Raw genomic sequence first — 20,724 nt, 5'->3', positions numbered from 1 at the left:
ACCACCCAGGAGTCATTCTTCAGCGTCCAGCTCTCAGTCTTAGCCAAGCTTCAGCTTATCCCACCAGCTCTAGAAGGCCTTAGACTTCAGTGACATAGAAAAGAATTCCTTTACAGTTATCCCTTCGACAGCGTGACTTTCCTCATTGTGGCTTCAATTTATTGAGGGTTAACATAAGAAATTAATTGGGGATTTGGGGGCAGTTTTGCGAAGCTGCAGATGACACTCAAAGGCCAGCAGATGTCACAGAAAAAGTTTAGGAACTCAGAAATACATCAAATATATGTATGATATTGAATAATATAGCCTATGACCAAACACTTAACCCAAATATTACAAATAGGTATTGTAAACACCCCACAAAAGAAAAAAAATGCAGACTTCACTGGTATGAAATGAGGGCCAAATTTTTTATTCAGATTTTCCAGATCAAGGGGGCACCACACCCTTAACCCCAGTGATGCAGAAGAGATAGCTCTTTGCATTTGGGAGGTTCTGTTTTAAAACTTTCTCAAAGCAGTTGAGTGTTAATTAACCTTTATATCTTCTCAGAGGGTGAACTAAATGTGTGGAAGTGGTCTCCATACTTGGGTAGGTCTGCAGTTTCAACCAGAAAACTTCTGCTATGGTTCCTGGTACCTCCAAAAGATGACAAAAGAATTGCCTGGTGAAAGAAAATGAAAAAAAAATACAAGAAGAAAGAAAGAAAATGGCCATTTGAAGGCAATGTTCCTTTGAAACCATAATCCTGAGTTGATACAAGTCACCCTGCTTTTCTTTGGCTTTCTTAAAATCTTCTCCCAGGATCCTCAAAAAATTGTTTAATCCGTATTTCACAATTAGCCTCTGCCTCCAATCCAGTTTATTACAATAATTACTTTTCTAAAAAAGACCAAATTTGTTCCTTTCTCTCATGAATCAACGCATGCCTTAAATAAGTATGCTAGTCACAGGAGAAAATGGGAAAATCCTTGGTTTCCTAAAGTCACCTTTTTCCCCTTCCTGGTTGTTCTTTCAATTCTCTTTCTTCTTCTTGAAAGAAAGATACTGTAGCAAAACACACACAGAGAGGGAGGGAGGGAGAGAGAGAGAGAGATAGAGAGAAAGAGAGACAGAGAGAGAGAGAGAGAAGAGGGCAAACACAAAAATTCTTGGCTTCAGTTCATTTCTTGTTATTCATTTGTTTCAATCATGTTCAACTCTTCATGGCCCCATTTGGAGATTTATTGGCAAAGATACTGGAGTGGTTTGCCATTTCCTTCTCCAGCTCATTTTACAGATGGGGAAACTGAGGCAAACAGGGTTAAGTGACTTGCCTAGGGTCACACAGCTAGTACGTCTGAGGCTGAATTAGACTCAAGTCTTCCTGACTACAGTTCTGGCACTCTATCAGCTAGCTGACCATTTATTAAGCTCCTACTGTGTGCAAAGAATCATGATGATTACCGGAGATTCTAATATAGATACCACACAAATGTGACTCTGAAGGAACTTACAATCTAAAAAGGGGAAAGCTTGTATGCAAATGATTATAATACAAGGGAAAGGGAGATAAATACAATGGAGAAACCTTGAAAAGTATTATGAGAAATTTGAGGAGAGACCATTTTCACTTGGGGAGTGGGGGTGTATGTTAAGGAATTCTCCATAGAAAAGGCGAGACCTGAATTGAGTCTTGGAAAGAAAGGAGGGAATTCAAAACCCTGAGAATGAGAATATGAGGGGGATGATTCCATTCCAGGCAAGAGGGAAGTAAAGGTACAATTACAAAGGACCATAAAAGGATGAATGAGACATAATAATCCAGTTATTATGGAACATAAAGTATAGATTGGGGAGTAGCATAGAATAAGCATAGAAAGATTAAAAGGAGCTATTTTATAGGGCCCTTGAATACTAGGGTCAGCCATTTATACTTTATTCAGTAAGCAAAGGGAAACTACCAAAAGCTTTTGAGTCCTTGTGATTTTTCATATTTACTTTTTACGTTTCTCCTAACTCCTGTGTTTGAACTTCAAAGTTTCTGTACAGCTCTATGTGATCATCAGGAATATTTGGAAGTCCTTTATTTCAATAAAGGCTTGTTTTCCCCCTTACTGTAGGATTATGCTCAGTTTTTCTGGATAAGTTATTCTTGGCTATAAGCCTGTATCCTTTGTCGTTGTGAATATCATATTCTGAGTGTCTTTATAGTGGTGGCTGCTATGTGATTCTGACTCTTTGGTACTTGAACTCTTTCTTCCTGGCTGCTTGCAGTACTTTTTTCTTTGACCTGGAAACTCTGGGTTTTGTCTATAATGTTCTTGGGAATTTTTCGTTTGGAATTTCTTTGAGGAGGTGACTGGTGAATTCTTTCTACTTCTACCTTGTCCTTTGGTTCTAAGATATGCGAAAAGTTTTCTTTTAAGATTACTTGAAATATAATTTCTAGGATCCTTTTTTTTGACCTTTTTCAGGGTCCAATGATTCTTAATTCTTTCTTCCTCATCTGTTTTCCAGGTCTGTTGTTTTGCTATAAGATGCTTTACATTTTCTTCTATTTTTTTCGGTCTTTTGAATTTGCTTTAATATGTCTTGTTTCATGGAGTCATTGGCTTCACTTTAGATCATTCTAAATTTTCAGAGAACTATTGTTTGGGTAAGGTTGTATACCCTTTGTGCCAAATCATTGACTCCCTTCCAATTCTTGCTTCCATAACTCTCATTTCTTTTCCATTTTTCCCCTCTAGTGCTGTTTTCATTGATAAAAAAAATTAACTCTAATTTCATCTCTTCCAGTAATTCTAGTTGAATTTGTGCCAAGCTGTATTTTTCTTTGAAGTTTTGTTTATAGATATTTGGGAGTCATTCTCTTCTTTTGGGTTTGTGTGTTGGGCGTCCCTTGTCATCATAATTGCTTTTTAGGGTGGAATTCTTGTTCTCCTAGCCTGCGTCCTGACTTTAGACTTGATGACAGGATTGTACTCTGCACATTTCCAAGGGAAAATCAGGGTTGGCCCTATTGATATTTTCTTGAGATATTAAGTATTGTGTTATTCCAGAATCTCAAAATCAGCTCATGTTGGGGACATGAAAGTTTTTAGTGTTCTCAAAATGATTTGATCCTAGGCAAAGTCTAATTACTCTCCCCTTGCACCAGCTGAGCTTGGCAAGTTCCTGATGTAGGATTAGGTCAGCACAACAGTAGACTGCTGTTGACCTTACAGCTGGTTGTTGTAGTGTGGATTGTGGCTGTTTTCCTTGTATTTAGTTTTTCCTGTGCAGACTGGTAGATCATTCTCTTACTTCTAAGACATAGTCAAATTTATTCTTTCTAGTATTGTCCAGCATTTCTTTTTAAAGAAAACATTCATAATATATAGGAACATGTTTTATTATATTATTTCATAATCTTGAATCAAATTTTCCATTTTTTGAATTTAAGTACCTACATATTAAACTATATTGATTTGGTTTGGAGGATTATTTATAGAATTGCTTCGTCTGTCTCTATAGCCCATGCTGCAATAATCTTAATATAATAGTGTTCTTTTGGCTTATGCTTATCATGAGCATGGCAAGACAATATAACCAGGTGTCTCATAAAATGATATGTCTTATTGTCACATTCAGATTGGGATCTGTAAAAGGAAGATGCCAGGCTGATGAAAATTTTTATGTCCATTACTTTTCTCTAAAATTAAAATGTAAGGTCACTGAGGACAGGCCTGCTATTTGTGCTTTGTCTTCCTCCCCACAACATGAGTGCATAAGTTGCCATCATATTCACAGGTTTCCTTTTCATTTATGTCCATGAGAAGTACTCTATATGATAAAATATCTCATAAAATGATTTTCCTATTATAATTGAGCAGAGATATTTTTGTTTTGTCTCTGAGAACATGATGAAACCAAGTCTTTTGAATCATCTGCTCCTCCAAGGAGCCGTCTTTCTGTGTAGCTGCAACTTTATTTTGCCTTCTTGTTTTGTTTATTGCAAATTTCAACAACATCAACACCATTGATGCAGTTCATTTCTTCTAATAGTATGTCATTTCATTGGACATATTACATATATTCTTACATTTTTAAATAATGTAGATATAGTTGTCCCCAAATTCCTTATTTAAGAAATTCAATACGTTATTTTATGGTTGATAACCATTTGGTATTATTCTATATGGTCCCTGGTTGTGCTATGGGGCATGGAATTTTTATTGAATGAATGAAATGGAACTTGGATATGTTTGAGATGGAGATCATCTGTGTGTGTGTGTGTGTGTGTCTGTGTATGTGTGTGTGTGTAAGATGTTAATTAGTCATGCAACTAGGTGGTACAGCAGATAGAGAGCACTGTAGCTATGTGACCCTGGGCAAGCCACTTAACCCTGTTTGACTCAGTTTCTCATCTGTAAAATGAGCTGAAGAAGGAAGTGGCAAATCACTCCAGTATCTTTGTAAAGAATATCTCAAAATGGGGACACAGGGAGCTGGATACGACTAAACAACAACTATGTAAAATCTGAAGAGTATGAGTCAGTAAAAGTGTGTGAGGGACAACAACAAGACAGAAAACGGAGTGATCAGTGGAGAAACTTGGGTTTGGCAAAACCCTAAATTTATGTGGTTAGTATCTGGATCTTCAAAGGCATGAGAAATATAAGGATCTTGTCTGGCTTCAGAGACAAATATGCTCTGCCTACTTTATGTGCCAAAAAGATTAAGCAGGAGCCCTGGGTCTGATTGCTTCCCCATGAAGGGTTTTCAGCTAGGGAGCAATACCGAGAAAACATTATTAAGGAGTTTTTTAACCTCTTATCACATTCAGAATCTTTTTCGAGCCCCTAAGTCTCCACAGGACAAAGGTCATTTGTGATGATGGGCGACAAATGCACCCAAAGTTTAAGGTTGTGAGTCTAATCTAAACACAGTTTGAATTGTTATGATATTGTCAAGATTACACCATAAACAAATGCTGGACACTTTTGTTGAGTGATCTTTTAATGTATCCACCCAGGATGCTGCAAATAGTATCAATATGATGAATAATTAAATTCTAAGTATATTCATGACACCTACTTTTTTTCAGCTTAAAAAAAATGGAGTTGATTTCTGACAATAGGGGTGGAGGGAGATGGAAGACTAGCCGAGCTAAGCGTTTTGTCTCACATGAACGTGACATAGAAATTTGCTTACAATGCCATAAGATGCAAATAGATGAACTAATGATTAAATACAATTTCATGACTCAAATTGCAGGTGTCGCCGACCCACGGTATTGATAATTTTCAAGAAGAAACTTCACAGGGAAATTCTTTTAAAGATTGCCTGGTTAGGTTCTTCAGCTGGATCACTGGAATAAACCAATTTGAACATCTTCAATTAAGGCAATAAACGTATGTGCGCTAGAGCGCACTAACATGTGTGGGTTGGGTTTTAAAGCTAAGGCAAAGAAAGGAAATCACATCCTTCTGTGCAGGTTGAGATCATAGTAAAAGTGTGTCCAGGAAATGGAGTGGCAGAAACATTTTCTCCTTCTACTTTTCGCCACACAATTCTATTTCATTTTGCCCTGGTGTTTAACAGCTCAAAGGGTAGAAGTAAGCATTTCTTCAATATAGTAGTTTTCATTTCTGATTGCCTTTAATTATACCTTTTTAAAGATTTTTTTCCCTTATGCTTTAATTCTAATCACTTCCCCAATGAGCCTTCTTTTCATTTTTCTATTTTTAAAAAATGAAATGAATGAGAGGCAGATCTTGTCAGGTAGAAAAGGGTAGCCAAATTTTCATGGCACAATTAATGCCAGTTTTGTGGTTTTTAAATATGATTTTAAAAACTAGAGAGACAATGTAAGTTCAGGAAAGGGCAACACAGAATATAAATAAGAAAAAGGAATTTTTCATGCACAATCCAGCATTTTTAGAAGGTTGACACATTAGAGAATTTGCAATGAGCAATTCTACATGCTAAAGCTATTTTTGACAAAGAAAGCGGTCATTTCCACCCCCAGGATCCCTGCACTCAAGGATTAGGCCTTAGCATTTTGCTTCCCTGTTTGCTGTGGATTTGGATGAATTGCTCCCAAAGAATGGTTCATTTAAAATATTCCATAGTTCTTTTTATTCAGTTCATGCTCTTTCCTCTCCAGCATGTATAATTGCCTAAATGGACTAGTAATCGTTCCTCTTATTTTAACTGTTGAAAATGGTGTCACCATTTACCTTTTGTATATCTGATTTAAACATGTCTGCATGAGTTTTTGGTGTGCCTCATATTTGTTTTCATTTTTACAAGGTTTACAATTGCATTCATTGAGTTCTGTATTATGGCCTGCTGAAAGGGAGAGTCCACTATAAAGCAGCTTACACAAAATATTCCTAGTTTATACCCCAGGGAGGATTTGTTAGGAAAGGTGATCTGAAAAGACCAAATGAAATTTTGGTATTGATTTCTCCAAGAAAACTGCTGATAGAAGAAGGGAAAAAAGTATGAGCAATGAGATACCTGTCTGCACAATTGTCATAAAGTAAACATATTTCAAATTTATCATTTTACTCATTTGTAAAAACAAAAAAAAAATCCTTGTTATATGAAGCTTAGAATGACAGCATTTGATAGATGAGAAGGAATTTGAGGAGTTTGGAGTAATTCCTTCCATGCTCTGTTTAGTGAAGAACACATCTAAACCTTCCCCTAGACAACTGAGAATTAATTTTGCTTTTAAAGACAATGTAGTATGGTGGAAAAGATTACTGGGCTCGGAATCAGGAGGCATTTGTCTAGATTTCAGCTTACTAGCTATGTGACCATGGGCAAGTCATTTAACATATCTGAGGCTTACTTTTCTCATCTGTAAAATCAAGGATATTTTGTCAAGAAAACCCTTTTTTTACATTTTAGAATATGTCAGTAAAAGATATCCCATATATTAAACCAAAAGGCTAGGAAAGAAGACATATAGACAAACATGCCTCTCTAAGCAGAATGGACTTCTGAATAAGATCCATTTTTCCCATGGGTACTTGTGGTGTTCAGAAAAACTGTACAGACATGCTGGTTGACAGCTCAGTGGTAAATCATTGGCTTTAGGAGCAGTTTGTTGGGTTTCAGAAAAAGAGTGAAATTTTCTAATCTGGTAGTCTGTCACTGATTTCACAGGTTTGAGGGCAAATTGTTTTTCTTTTGGTCAACCTTACAAAAAAACAGGGGAAAGAAAAGGAAACAATAGGGATTAGATATGATTTCTCATTTATACTGGAAAGTGAGCCTTATTTTAAAATGGAATTAATCACAGAAAGAAGGGGAAAATACAGTAACTCTCTGCCACCACAGGAATTTGGACCAGTGACCTCCAAGGGCCCTTCCAGCTCTCTAAAATACTTTGATTCTATGCTTGTTAATTGATTGATTGACTAATTACAATAGAAGTCTGAGATTTTTCATTCAGAATTTACTGAAGGGGGAAAAATACGCACTCTATTTTCTGTAAGAAACCTTTATGTGCTTGAATAGCATTATTAAAATTCCCCTTATCTCCTCTGTATGGGATCATCCCAATTCCATTCATCTGGATTCATAAGCTTTATTTTCCTATCTTCTGGCCTTTCCAAGTTACTGACCTTCTTTTTAAAAGATAGATCCCAAAAAGAATACTTCCACTAGCAATCAGGAGAGGAAAATCATCTGAGAAGTGATCTCAGTGTATGTGTAAAATTGTTTAGCTGAGATTTTCATCCTGGCCCTAAGGTTATTTTCCCCAAAGGGAATCTAGGATGTGCAGGCTATCTGGAGATATGAATGAGAAACCAAGTGATTTCATTTAACTTATATCTAGAACACATGAATTTAATTTTATTTTATAATGTAGTAACATACAGAGTGTTTTAAATGTCATGACTATTGTTTTCATCTCTCTCCACCCTAGAGACATAATGATGATGTATCAGTAGATGTAGACAGAGACATATCAGTATGATGCTTGGGGTTTTTGTTTGTTTTTTAAACTGCATTGTTACTTTGCAGACTTTGCCCACTGAAACCTCAAGATCTTTATGGACCATATTTGCACAGAACTCTATCCCCTTTCTGGATGGATGCAATTTGTTTTCCTTCTCCAGCTGTACTGCCCACACTTGTCATTTTGGAATTTGGTTTGGTTTGTTTCCGATCACTTTTTGGATTTATTAAGGTCATTTGGAATTCTAATTCTGTCTTTCAGGATGCTGGTTGTCCATGCCAGCATGGTATCATCGGTAGCAAACTTAATGAGCATACTCACTACTCTATTATCTAGGTCACTGATGAAAATGCTGATCCTGGGATGATGACGCTACAAAGCAATACTTGTTAACTCTCTACTTTGTCTTCCAATATCTCTTCCTGTTTATGATCTCTCCTCTGATGTCCTTTATACCTACTACACTGCTCCCAAATGCTTATGGCTCATTATCAGACACTTCCCAGGTTGTGTGAACTTCTGTCCAATTTTGATATCAAACATGGCCTGTAGGTGATGGTTCCAGTTTGTTGATTTGGCAATAATATTGGCCAGATGGAGTCTATATGCAATCTTTCACTTTCAATTAATCTATCATGTCTTTCACACACTCATAGGGAATTCTGCTATTCTGACTGACCAGTTCTTTATGAAACCACATTTATGTTTTTCTTTAGAGAACTCAGAGTACCTTGCAGATATCTAGTTAACTATTCTCGGCTTCTTTGTCATGAATTGTTAACAATTTGGAAAAGCACCTACATGAAAAATCAATCATCACATTTATGTCAGGAGTTTATGATTGAACCAGGAAAGTTGACTATGTCTTCTTCTCAGTCATGTGCCATTCTCCCTACTGAAGAGCAGAAAAGTAAGTTGCTTCTCTTCAGGTTTGAGTTTCAGAGACTGGGTAATAAAGAAAAGATGTTTTGATAGTCAATTATATGTCACAGGTCAAGTCTGTCCTCTAATACATACTGGCTATGTGACAAGTCACAGTGCCCCAGGCAACTCCAATGGCCCCACCCTGAAACTTTCCCACTGAGATCCCAAAAGAGCTATTCTTCCCAACTGTGCATCCTAAAACTCCTTGGCCTTGTCACCACCCTTTAAAGATTATTGGGCCTTTTTCATCCATCCACCAGCTGAGCTTTCCTTTGTGTGACATGTTGGCTCCCACAACTAGAATGACAATCCCTTGAAGACAGGAACTATCTCACTTTACTCTTTTTATGTCTAGCATTTAGCACAGTGCTTGGTACAGAATAACATGCCACTTAATAAACACTTTTCCATTCCATTAAAGTTGAAGAGCAGGTGCTGATCTGCATTGGTAGAAGGAATTTCCTCACTGGGAGTTCCCTATGCCAATGAAATCAAAGGTCTGATCTAATATCCATATGTTTATTGTGACCATGAGCTACTCATTTAACATATCAGTGTACCAGACAATCTTCTAAACCTAAATTGCTAATTTATATTGATGGAGGGAGTTTTTATACAGGTAGTTCTCCGAACCAAGGAAATCATGGATCTAGAGCTCCCATTCCCCCCTTTACCCAACTTAATTTTCTTTTAGTTCAAAAAGAATACATTGAAATTTTTCATAATATCTTTAATATGTTAAATGTTTTTGTTTTTCTATCTTTCCCTTCAAGTGACCTAAGTGTACATAGAAGTCATTATTCTTCTCATTCTATTTTAATGAAATACTTATTCTTTACAATTTGCAAAGATATGATATGAAAACTATTTAAAGAACCAACATTTATTTTATTCTCTCCAGAATTCCACTATTCACAGTTACAAAAAAAAAAAACTCTTTGCCAATAGTGAATGTAAATTTCTGATGTTCAGATTAAATATGAATGATATCCCTCCCATCTTTGTACTTTGTAAAGACAAGTTTAATGGTTTTTCCCTTGCCATTTTAGTGGCTAAAAGCATTTTCCTGTTGATAAAATAAGCATTTAATTCAAAGAGCAAAAATAATTCAAGAATCATTGGAGGGAACAACACATCATAAGTGAGCCTTTACAACAGATGACAACAACTAGTGCTTTACACATGAGGGGAAAAAAAAAACAGTCCAAACCCTTTATATGTGATGCTAGGGAAAAGGAAAGAGCTAATACTAGGATTCTATTAATGTCATAGCCAAACATATTCTATCAATATTCTAAAAAGCATGATCTGGTTTGTGACATATTTGAGTCTGCGGGAAAATAATTTTAATAATTAGAAGAAAACTATAAAGACTATAAATCTCACATGAGATTTAAACAAGTAAAGCTTTGCAAACAAAAAAATCTGACTCTGAATTATGCATCAAAAAAAAGTGTGGAGTCGTTTTTTGGGGGTTTTTTTTGTGTTTTTTTTTTGTCGGTTAGCAAGCATCATTTCACTCCAAGTATTTCCACCTCACTCTCCACCATCTGCCTCACAGGGAGCAATTAATCTTAAAATCCAACATAGAGCAACATTAAAATTCTATTAATACTGAAAACCAGTATGACAGGCTGCCTGGCAGTACCATTTTCATTCCTCCAGATTTCAGTGTTAATTTTGAATGGGAGAGGTATAGAATGCTAGTCTATTTTACCAGCAAAAATAAATTGAGTTAATAAGATATATCACTGACACTAAAATTCCATAGGACCCAATTCCATGCCTGGTGTCTCAAACACTTAATGATGTATGAGTTATAGAAGAGGATAAACAAGTTAAAAATATGACCCCTTTTATATTATGCTAAGTACTTGCTCATGTCTGAGCATTAAAAGAAGTTCCAAATTCAAGGCCAATGTTTCCATGACTCTGACTCTGAATTTTCTTTTGCATTTACAGAACCACATCACAGCCTTCGCAGAAGTCACATGATGTTGAACTGGATGCTTTTTCACTGCATTGGACATCTTCCCTTTTCACAGTCCACTCATGAGTCCCAAAGTTTTTTGATAGCAGGATCAGTTTATAAAAATGTCTGGTCGCTGATCATTCATACAATATTGAAGTCTATGTCAACTTTATTTTTTAAAAAAATGCTCCTTAAATATTCTAATTTCATGTTACAGTCCCACAAAACCATCTCAAGTATGAAAAGCAAACTATGTGCTCACCAGATTTGTATGAGAATACCCACTACACAGGTCTAGTTAAGCTTTTCAATGATTCATCTATCTATTCAGCAGTACGCCATATTTAGTTCAAAACAGGCTTTCAGAGTCAAAAAGTTTAGGGAGTTTTGTGTCTTTTTTTCTTGCCTTCAGTGCAGTCATTTTCATTGAAACATATTTCTGTGTGTAAAGCTTCTTTTTTTAAAATATGTATTGAAATAACATTTGCACATTGTACTATAGTATACTTCACTTAAAATACCATTCCTCCTGAACATTCTCAGACTGGTGCTCCTGCTTTTGAAGGGAAAATGCCCATTTTTACTGTAATGAGTAATGTATCACAATTAAAAATATATTTATTTGGATTTTTCCTGATAATTGTGGTTGAAATGTTGAACTGTAGGGATTTTTTTTTGAATGCAGATTGTATGTAGGATAGTTGAAATAAGAGTATAGAACAGTGATGACTTTTATTGGCCAATACTGTGCTGGTAGCAGTATCTCAATAGGTTAAAGGCTCCATCCTGGACACTGGACTCTCAAAATTTCTGTGCAATTTAAATGGGAAAGAGGTACACAATTATACATCATATAAGTTACATGAAAACCACAAAAGTGGTTAGCATATCATTGTGGCATATACCTTGTTTTTTGAGCAAGAGGGTGGTGAGACTGAAAAAGAAGGTGTTGATTATCAGGCTGGGAAAGATTCCATTCTGTTCAGCTAAAAGGCATTTATTAAGCACTTCCTATATTCAGGGCACTATGTTTAGTGCTGGAGAGGCAAAGAAAAGTAGCACAATCCCTACCCTAAAAGAACTTACATGCTACTGTGGGATGTGTCATGTATATAGAGAAGTAAAAATAGAATAATTTGAGAAGGAAGAAAGCACTGGCAAGTGGGGTATCAGGAAAGATTTCATGGAGTTTGTAGCACCTGAGCTACATCTGGAAGGTAGCTTTGTTGACTGAAGATGAACTAGCTTGTAAGAAAATTCACTTTTCATTTGTTTCTCTAGCAAAGACTTTGAAATCTGGCGTTGTATTCGCTCTTGAGATTTCTTTGACCTAGATGACTAGCAAGAATTTATTGCAATCCAGCTCTTTGATCTTGACAATGTGATAAGGATAGACATGATTCCCTCTGAAATTTCTCCAACTAGATACAAAGACTTGTCTTCAATGAGAGACAAAGTCTATGACTTTTGCTGGAAGTGAAGTTTCGTTATGTCTGAGCAATGGAGTATCTCTATCTTTGTCTAAGAATTCAACAACAGTATTATATTTTGATAACATAATTGTGTATTCTTGTGTTAGAACTTGAAATATATCATCCAAGAGCAACAGTAACCCATTTTCCAAAACTACTATAATCTCTTCCAGTTGTGAGGTGTTTAAAACTGCAAGGTGCAAAATAGGTGAACTTGGCTGAATACCATCCTCTCTGGACCTCGTTTTCCTCATCCATAAAATGAGGGGGTTGGACTAGATGATTTCTAGAGTTCCTTCCATCTCTAAATCCATGATGGGATTAACTCATTTGACCCTCCCAATAGCCTATGAATTAAATAGGATAGATATTAATACCTCCATTTTACAGATAAGGACACTGAGGCTCATAAAATCTTAAAGTGACTTCTAATAGGGTATCCAATGAGTAAATAGTGCATTTGGGATTACAGTCTAAGTCTTTTCCCAGCACTCTTGGGGAAGGAAGGGAAACAAAGGAAAATCAGAATAATTTTTTAGCCACAATAAATATCAGTAAAATTAACCAAGTCAGGTCATTTCTATTATGGCAATCACTTTCCAAGGACCAAACCTTTTGTATATCTATTTCCAATTGACAATAATGCTTTAGCATTGTGTGAGAAGGGTCAACACTATCCATTAAATAAAGACTACATGCAGTAGTCAGAGTATTGGGCTTCAAGTCAGGAAAACCTGGATCTGAATCCCATGTCTAATATTTAACTAGCAGTATAACACTAGGCAAGTCATTTAATTTCTATGTGCAATTTTCTAGGACTCAGGGGGGAAGAGTGTTGCATCTGAGTCAGAGAACTTGATTCAAATTCCAGTTCTGCCATTTTATAACCCATGTGACCATGGGCAAGTAGCTCTTTCTGAGGCCTCAGTTTTTTCATCTGTAAAAGGTCATAGTTGACTTTTAGATGACCCCCAAGATTCCTTCTAACTCTGAATCTACAATCCTTTGATCTACTAAGTCATAGATTACATTCTGCATCTTATGAAATCACTGATCTTTCACATTATCATGCAAAGACACATTGAATCTTGTCTTAATTTTGAAATTTCAAGCATGTTCAAAAGCACAATTCTGTTAAAAAACCTGACCTAGTTAAACCTGAGTAAAGTAAAGTCAGATACAGTATTCAAAGATAAAAAATCCTTGGGTTAACTTTTTACAATATAGGACTCATTGATCCCACCACATACAAAACCATATATAACATATATATATGCTCATATATACACATATATACATGTATATATGCATATATGAAATATATGTTACTAAATGCCAGGAGAGAGCCCTTAACCTTGATATTGTTACTTGGAATAATTGGGGGGGATTAAAATATGAATATGTAAAAATGTATATATACTATAGAGAGAATAAGCAAATACACATCTTTCTGATGAAGACATGTCTCCTTTTTATTCTAGGTACTTAGGGGCCCAGGTCACTATCAATTGGTCTACCTAAAATTTTCAGTGATATCTGTTTGCATGGCAGGAAAGCTACACATGTTTATTCTGATTTCTAAGATGACTTAAAAGGCTCTTTTATGTTAAAAGAGAGGTGAACCTTCTTCAACAGACTGTGTCTATTCAAATTCTAACTGGGCCTCTCTCTTCTCAGGATGTACCCCAGCCAAATATTTCGGGTTATTTACCATACAATTTTCTTTGTGAACCAGCAGTGGGATAGAGGGTAGGGTGGGAGGTGGGCGGGCTAGGGGTGGGTCTGGGAGGGTGGGTTAAAAAAAGAATAAGGAGGATGCTCTGCTGTGTACTGTATTTTTCAAATAAAATTTTTAAAATGAATAAAAAATAAAGTTCAATTTTTTTTCATGTATCTGTATAGTTCTTTATTTGAGGGAGGGAATGGGTTGGACTGGGGTGCCCTGAAGGGGATGTTAATGTTCCCATAAATGAAATTTTTCACTGAATGATTCAGTAGCTGTTTGGAAATTCATGTTAGTGGGTAAGGGAAGCAGGAATTCCTCCCATTACCAAGGCCCAAGTGTGTGTCATTGTGGAACCATATCCCACCTAGGATTCTTGAACCCAGAGTCCCAAGGGAAGAGGGGTGGAATATGGAATGGATATAGGATGCTTAACAATAAATAACCTACCTCATCCTGCTGAGCAGATCACCTAGAGATGTACATTCCTCATTTTATGCCCCTAGAGCACCATTTGTTAAATTAGGTATTCCACACCAAAGCAAAGGTAACCTGATTACATAACTAATTGCCTAATTTACACAATTCTCTGTACAGTCTAGTACATTGCCAAGTATATGTGCTTTAAAGTAATTTACTGAGTTGTACGTTATTGATGATAATGTTGTTATTTTGAAAGGGAAAAAATGGAAGGGAAAAAAACAAAAAACATGATTTGAATTCTTTTTTCCCTAGTCACTACACTTAGCTCCAGAATTGTTCCTCAGTTGGGTTACTGCTGGGGAAAAGGTCATAAGTTCCATGTCACATGTGAGCTTTGTCCTATACTGTGACCATAGACTGAACTCCAAATTCTGGCCAGCCATATCACAAATGCCTGGACTTTGGCACAACAAAGGGACCAGCAGAGACAGTACAGATGACTCAACACACACTCACTGTCTTACTTTGATACCTGGATAGCAAACACTTCTATAGGGCCTTCATGTCTACTAAGCATTTCACAAATAGGTTCTTATTACTTCCTGAGAACAACCTGGAGAGGTGGGTACTATTATTATAATCTCTACTTTTCAGATGAGAAAACTAAACCTAAAAGGTTGTACTTTGCCTAGATTCATTGCTAGTAAGAAATTGAAGGGTCAGAGCCAAGATGGTGGAGGAAAAGCAGTGACTGTCTTGAGCTCTCTCCCAAAGCCCTCCAAATACCTAAAAAAACGGCTCTAAACAAATTCTAAAGCAGCAGAACCCACAAAAAGACAGAGTGAAACAAATTTCCAGCCAAAGACAGCCTGGATGGTTGATTGGAAAGGTGTATCGTGCCAGGCGGGTAAAAGAGCGCAGTTTGGCATGGGCACGCAGGCCGTAGCGACCCTGGAGCAGGCCTCAGAGGACTGAATCGCAGGCAGCTGTGGCAGTTTCCAGACTTCTCAACCCCTGAACGCCAAAGACAATTTAGGTCAGTGGGAAAAGTCTGAGGTGAGAGAGAAGCTAAGTCTCAGCCACAAGTCCCAAGCACAGCCTCTGGGGCAGCGGCTGCCTCCTGAGCTTCAGGCCCACAGACTGAGGGGAAATAGAGTGGCTGGTCAGATGGGGATTGCAGGGATCTCTTTGCCAGTGCTGAGGCAGGAATCTCTTGCTTTACCAGTGCTTGGATCTGGGTCACAGTTCTGAGGGGTGGTCCTGGGACAAGGAGGAATGCTGGTGTGGTGGAGCTTGTTGTGGTGGTAGGGAGAAAACACCTCGCCCCTTATCATAGCACCTTAGAAAAACCGAAAATTTACAGGTCCCTAGAAGTACCTCTGAAAGCAGCTGTATAAACCCCAAAGCTTGGGACAGCACACTCTTAACATTGGAAGCAGACTTTTACCTTAACAAAGAGTTTAAAACTCAAGTAATTGGCCGGGATCATGAGTAAGCAGCGCAAAAAGAGTCAGACTATATTATCTTACTTTGGTGACAAAGAAGATCAAAACCTACAACCAGAAGAAGACAACAAAGTCAAAGCTCCTACATCCAAACCCTCCAAGAAAAATATGAATCAGTCCCAGGCCTTGGAAGAGCTCAAAAGGGATTTTGAGAAGCAAGTAAGAGAAGTAGAGGAAAAACTGAGAGTGATGCAAGAAAATCATGAAAAACAAGTCAACGGCTTGCTAAAGGAGACCCAAAAAAATACTGAAGAAAATAACACCTTAAAAAATAGCCTAAACCAAATGGCAAAAGAGGTCCAAAAAAGCCAATGAGGAGAAGAATGCCCTAAAAAGCAAAATTGGCCACATGGAAAAGGAAGTTCAAAAGCTTACTGAAGAAAATTCTTCCTTAAAAATTAGAATAGAGCAATTGGAAGCTAGTGATTTTATGAGAAATCAAGACACTGTAAAACAAATCCAAAAGAATGAAAAATTAGAAAACAATGTGAAATATCTCATTGGAAAAACAACCGACCTGGAAAATAGATCCAGGAGACAGAATTTAAAAATTATTGGACTACCTGAAAGCCATGATCAAAAAAAAGAACCTAGACATCATCTTTCAAGAAATTATCAAGCAAAAGTGTCCTGATATTTTAGAACCAGAGGGCAAAATAGAAATTGAAAGAATCCACTGATCTCCTCCTGAAAGAGATCCCCAAAGGAAAACTTCTAGGAATATTGTAGCCAAATTCCAGAGTTCCCAGGTCAAGGAGAAAATATTACAAGCAGCCAGAAAGAAACAATTCAAGTATTGTGGAAACACAATCAGGATAACACAAGATTTAGCTGCTTCTATATTAAGGGACTGCAGGGCATGGAATATAATATTCCAGAGAGCAAAGGAGATAGGATTACAACCAAGAATCACCTACCCAGCAAAACTGAGTATAATCCTGCAGGGTTAAATGGTCATTCAGTGAAATAGAGGACTTTCAAGCATTCTTGATGAAAAGACCAGAGTTGAATAGAAAATTTGATTTTCAAATACAAGACTCGAGTGGAACATGAAGAGGTAAACAGGAAAGAGAAATCATAAGAGACTTATTAAGGTTGAACTGTTTACATTCCTGCATGGAAAGATGATATTTGTAACTAATGAGACCTTTGTCAGTATTAGGGTAGTTGGAGGGGAAAAAATTATATGTATGTATATATAGATAGAGATAGATAGATAGAGGGCACAGGGTGAGTTGAAAATGAAGGGGTCATATCTGGAGAATAAAATTAAGGGGTGAGAGAGGAATATACTAGGAGAAGGAGAAAGGGAGAGGTAGAATGGGGTAAATTATCCCACAAAAAAAAAACAGAAAAGAAAAGTGGAGGGGAAATGGGGGAAGGTGAGAGGGAATGAGTGAATCTTATTCTCATAGGATTTGACTTAAGGAGGGAATAACATACACACTCAATTGGGTGTGGAAATCTGTCTTACCCTACAGTGGAGGGGAAATGGGGGAAGGTGAGAGGGAATGAGTGAATCTTATTCTCATAGGATTTAACTTAAGGAGGCAATAACATACACACTCAATTGGGTGTGGAAATCTGTCTTACCCTACAGGAAAATAGGGTGGAAGGGGACAAGAGAGTAGGGGAATGATAGAGAGGAGGGCAGATTGGGAAAGGGAGTAATCAGAAGCAAATATTTCTGAGGAGGGACAGGGTCAAAAAATAGAATAGAATAAATGGGTGGGCAGGATAGGATTAAGGGAAATAGAGTTAGTTTTTCACAGCATGTCTACTATGGAAGTGTTTTGCATAATTGCACATATATAACCTATATTTAGTTGCTTGCCTTATCAATGAGGGTGGGAGGGGAGGGAGGAAGGGAGAAAATTTGGAACCCAAAGTTTTAAAAACACACGTTTAAAAAAAATGTTTTCACATGCAACTGAGAAATAAGAAATACAGGAAATGGGGTACAGAAATCCATCCTGCCCTACAGGAAAATTGAAGGGGAAGGGGATAAGAGAAGGGGGAGAGAGATAGAAGGGAAGGCAGACTAGGGGAAGGGGTATTTAGAATGCATGCCATCTTGGGGTGGGGGAGGGGCAAGATGGGGTGAAAATTTGGAACTCAAAATCTTGTGGAAGTAAATGTTGAAAACAAAAAATAAATAAATAAAAGAATTACTATTTTAAAAAAAGGAAAAAAAAAGAAACTGAAGCAGGATTTAAACCCAGGTCTTCCTGACTATAGGGCCAGCACTCTACCTACTAAGCCTTGCTGCATCCAAGAATCTGAGATCTGCATCCATGATGAATGGATGTACGTTAATGATTTCACCAATTCTTGGTGGACTAAAAGAATAAAAACACCTGAAGTTAGCACCACACCCCTCCTCACCTTGCTCCCATATTTTCAGCCTCTATAAATTCAGAAGGGAACTTTCACAAATTATTTAATCAGGGAGTTCTATGTTTCAAAAAGTAAAAATAAAAAAGGATAGCGCATAGAGGATCTGTGATTTCACTGATACAGCAAACTTTCATTTAAAGAAATTGCCTAACCCAATGCTAGTGAGCAAGTTCTCTACCACTTACAGTGTTAACTCATTTTTGTTTCTATAAATACCACTTCATTTCAATACTCTAAATTTATAGGAGGTGTCCAAATGCTGGCTGTGTTACAATGGACAAGTCATATACCCTTTCAGTGTCCCCAGGAAACTCTAAGACTATAAGTCATATATGAGTCACACATCTGCATTTGATGGAAAAGTTGGGGAAGTTTTCACTCCATTGTGTTCCCTATACTGAAGATATTACAGGCCCCGGTCGCAGCACACCTCCAATCAATGCCTCAGCTATTCAAAGTATGTGAGTATGCATAATTCTTTAAACATCAAGACTTTTAAATTGTATTTTATTTATTTTTGATAGAAAAATAGAGGATAGGGAGTAGACCTATGATTTTATTTGTATAAGGAAATCACAGATGAGGGAACTCTATCTACCAACTCAGGTCAGCACCTCTGCCAAGAATATTGAGGTGAAGTCACTCGTTTAGTGCCACACAGATGTTAAAGGTCGCAGGCAGGATTTGAAGCCAGGTCTTTCTAGTTCCAAGGCTGGTATTCTTCATTTTTTATGATAATCTTTCTATAATGTATTACAGTCTTTCTTGCCTTAGTAAAGAGAGGATACTAAACATAAATGAAACTTGTCTTGTTCAAGGTCATCATAGTGAACATCATTTATCACATACATGATATACATTTTTAAAATAGTGTGGCACAGTAGATTGGAGGCTGGCATCAGTATCAATCATACCAACCTGTGTTCAAATCCTGTCTCTAGCCCATGCTGACTGTCTGACCCAGAACATGGTACTTATCCTCTCAATGCTTCAGGCAATTTTAAGACAAGTTGAGAATAGTGGCTTATCCTAATTGGTAGAAAGAGTTTCTTCATCTAGAACGTCCTTGTCAGATGAAATTAAAGATCCAGAACAAAATTAAGTATAATATGGTGATACCTTAGAGGCTACTGAATTATATAGCACTTAATTTTCCATCTCTCCCTCTGCCTTCCCTATCAAACCCTACTCGTCCATTCTGTGTCCTCGAATTCCTCAACCCCTCATTTCTCTCCCTGTACTGGTCGCTCTCTCCTCTTTTTCCCCACCTTGACCCCTTGGTAAACCAATTCAGCTCTACATTGTCCTTTTCTCTTGACTCCCCACTCCTAGCCTCCCTTATCAAATTACCAACTGCACCATGCCAAGCCTCAGTCTTGGATCACTCCCACCACCCATTGCCTCTACTCTCCCACAAATGCTACTGAATGAAGGCAGAGAAAATCCTGCAACTCTTCTGTTTGGGTCTCCTATAAATTGTTACACAACCTTAACTGAGCCCTAACTGCTGCTAGGAAATCCTACTATACCTCCCTTGTCAACTTACTATCCCATACTCTAGAGATGCTCTTCCAAGCTTTTTTATCCCTCCTCTAACTGCCATGGCTTCCACTAACCCCACTCTCTGCTGAGACCTTAATTTCATGTTTTACAGAAAAAAAAAATGAAGCCATCCATCATGAGTTTCCTCTTCTCCTCCCTTCCTCATCTCATATCTCTCATATGCCTTTCAGGCACTATCTCATCCTTTACCCTGTCTCACATGATGAGGTGGTCTGATTCCTTACCAAGGATAACCCCACTACCCATGAAAGTAACCTCATTCCACCCCACCTCCTCTTCTGTCATTCCTATTCTTTCATTTATCTTCAATCTCTCCCTCTCTACTGGTTTCTTCCTTACTACCTACAAGCAAGCTCATGTCTTCTCCGATCCTCAAAAAACTCCCATTTGGTCCTTCCATCTCCAATAATTATTGCCCTATACCTCTCTCAACCTCCCAAGGAGTTTGCGATTAAACTCCTTGAAAAGGCTATCTACAGTACATGTCTCCACTTTCTTTCTTCTCACTCTATTCTTACCCTCTTATAATGCAACTTCTGACTGCATCATTCCACTGAAACCGTTCTCTCCAAAATTGTCAAAGATATTTTAATTGCCAGATCCAAAGGTCTTTTCTCAATCTTCATTCTCCTTGAACCCCTCTGCAGGCTTTGACACTGTTGATCACACTGTGATACTCTCTTCTCTTCCAGGTTTTAGGGACACCGTTTCCTCCTGTTTCTCCTACATACCAAATTTCTTCCCAGTCTCTTTTGCTGGATTCTCATCCAGGTCACAGCTCTAATTTAGATGGCCCTCAGCATTCT

At 37.4% G+C, this 20,724-nt stretch overlaps 1 protein-coding gene across 1 annotated transcript in view; it reads left to right on the top strand.

The window, feature by feature from the left end:
- Window positions 1-14,048, top strand: part of PLPPR5 (phospholipid phosphatase related 5) — a 175,483-nt gene extending 161,435 nt beyond the window's left edge. The window contains exon 6 of the mRNA XM_027868258.1: window positions 10,826-14,048. Within this exon, the coding sequence (XP_027724059.1) occupies window positions 10,826-10,858 (33 nt within the window). The 3' untranslated portion in view covers window positions 10,859-14,048. The remainder of the gene's footprint in view (window positions 1-10,825) is intronic.
- The last annotated feature ends 6,676 nt before the right edge of the window (window positions 14,049-20,724 follow it).

This window comes from Vombatus ursinus, unplaced genomic scaffold, assembly GCF_900497805.2.
Source record: "Vombatus ursinus unplaced genomic scaffold, bare-nosed wombat genome assembly UNPS02014787.1, whole genome shotgun sequence".
NCBI classification, from domain to species: domain Eukaryota; kingdom Metazoa; phylum Chordata; class Mammalia; order Diprotodontia; family Vombatidae; genus Vombatus; species Vombatus ursinus.
The sequence above is the reverse complement of the archived record's forward strand: the minus strand, read 5'-3'. Positions and strand labels throughout refer to the sequence as shown.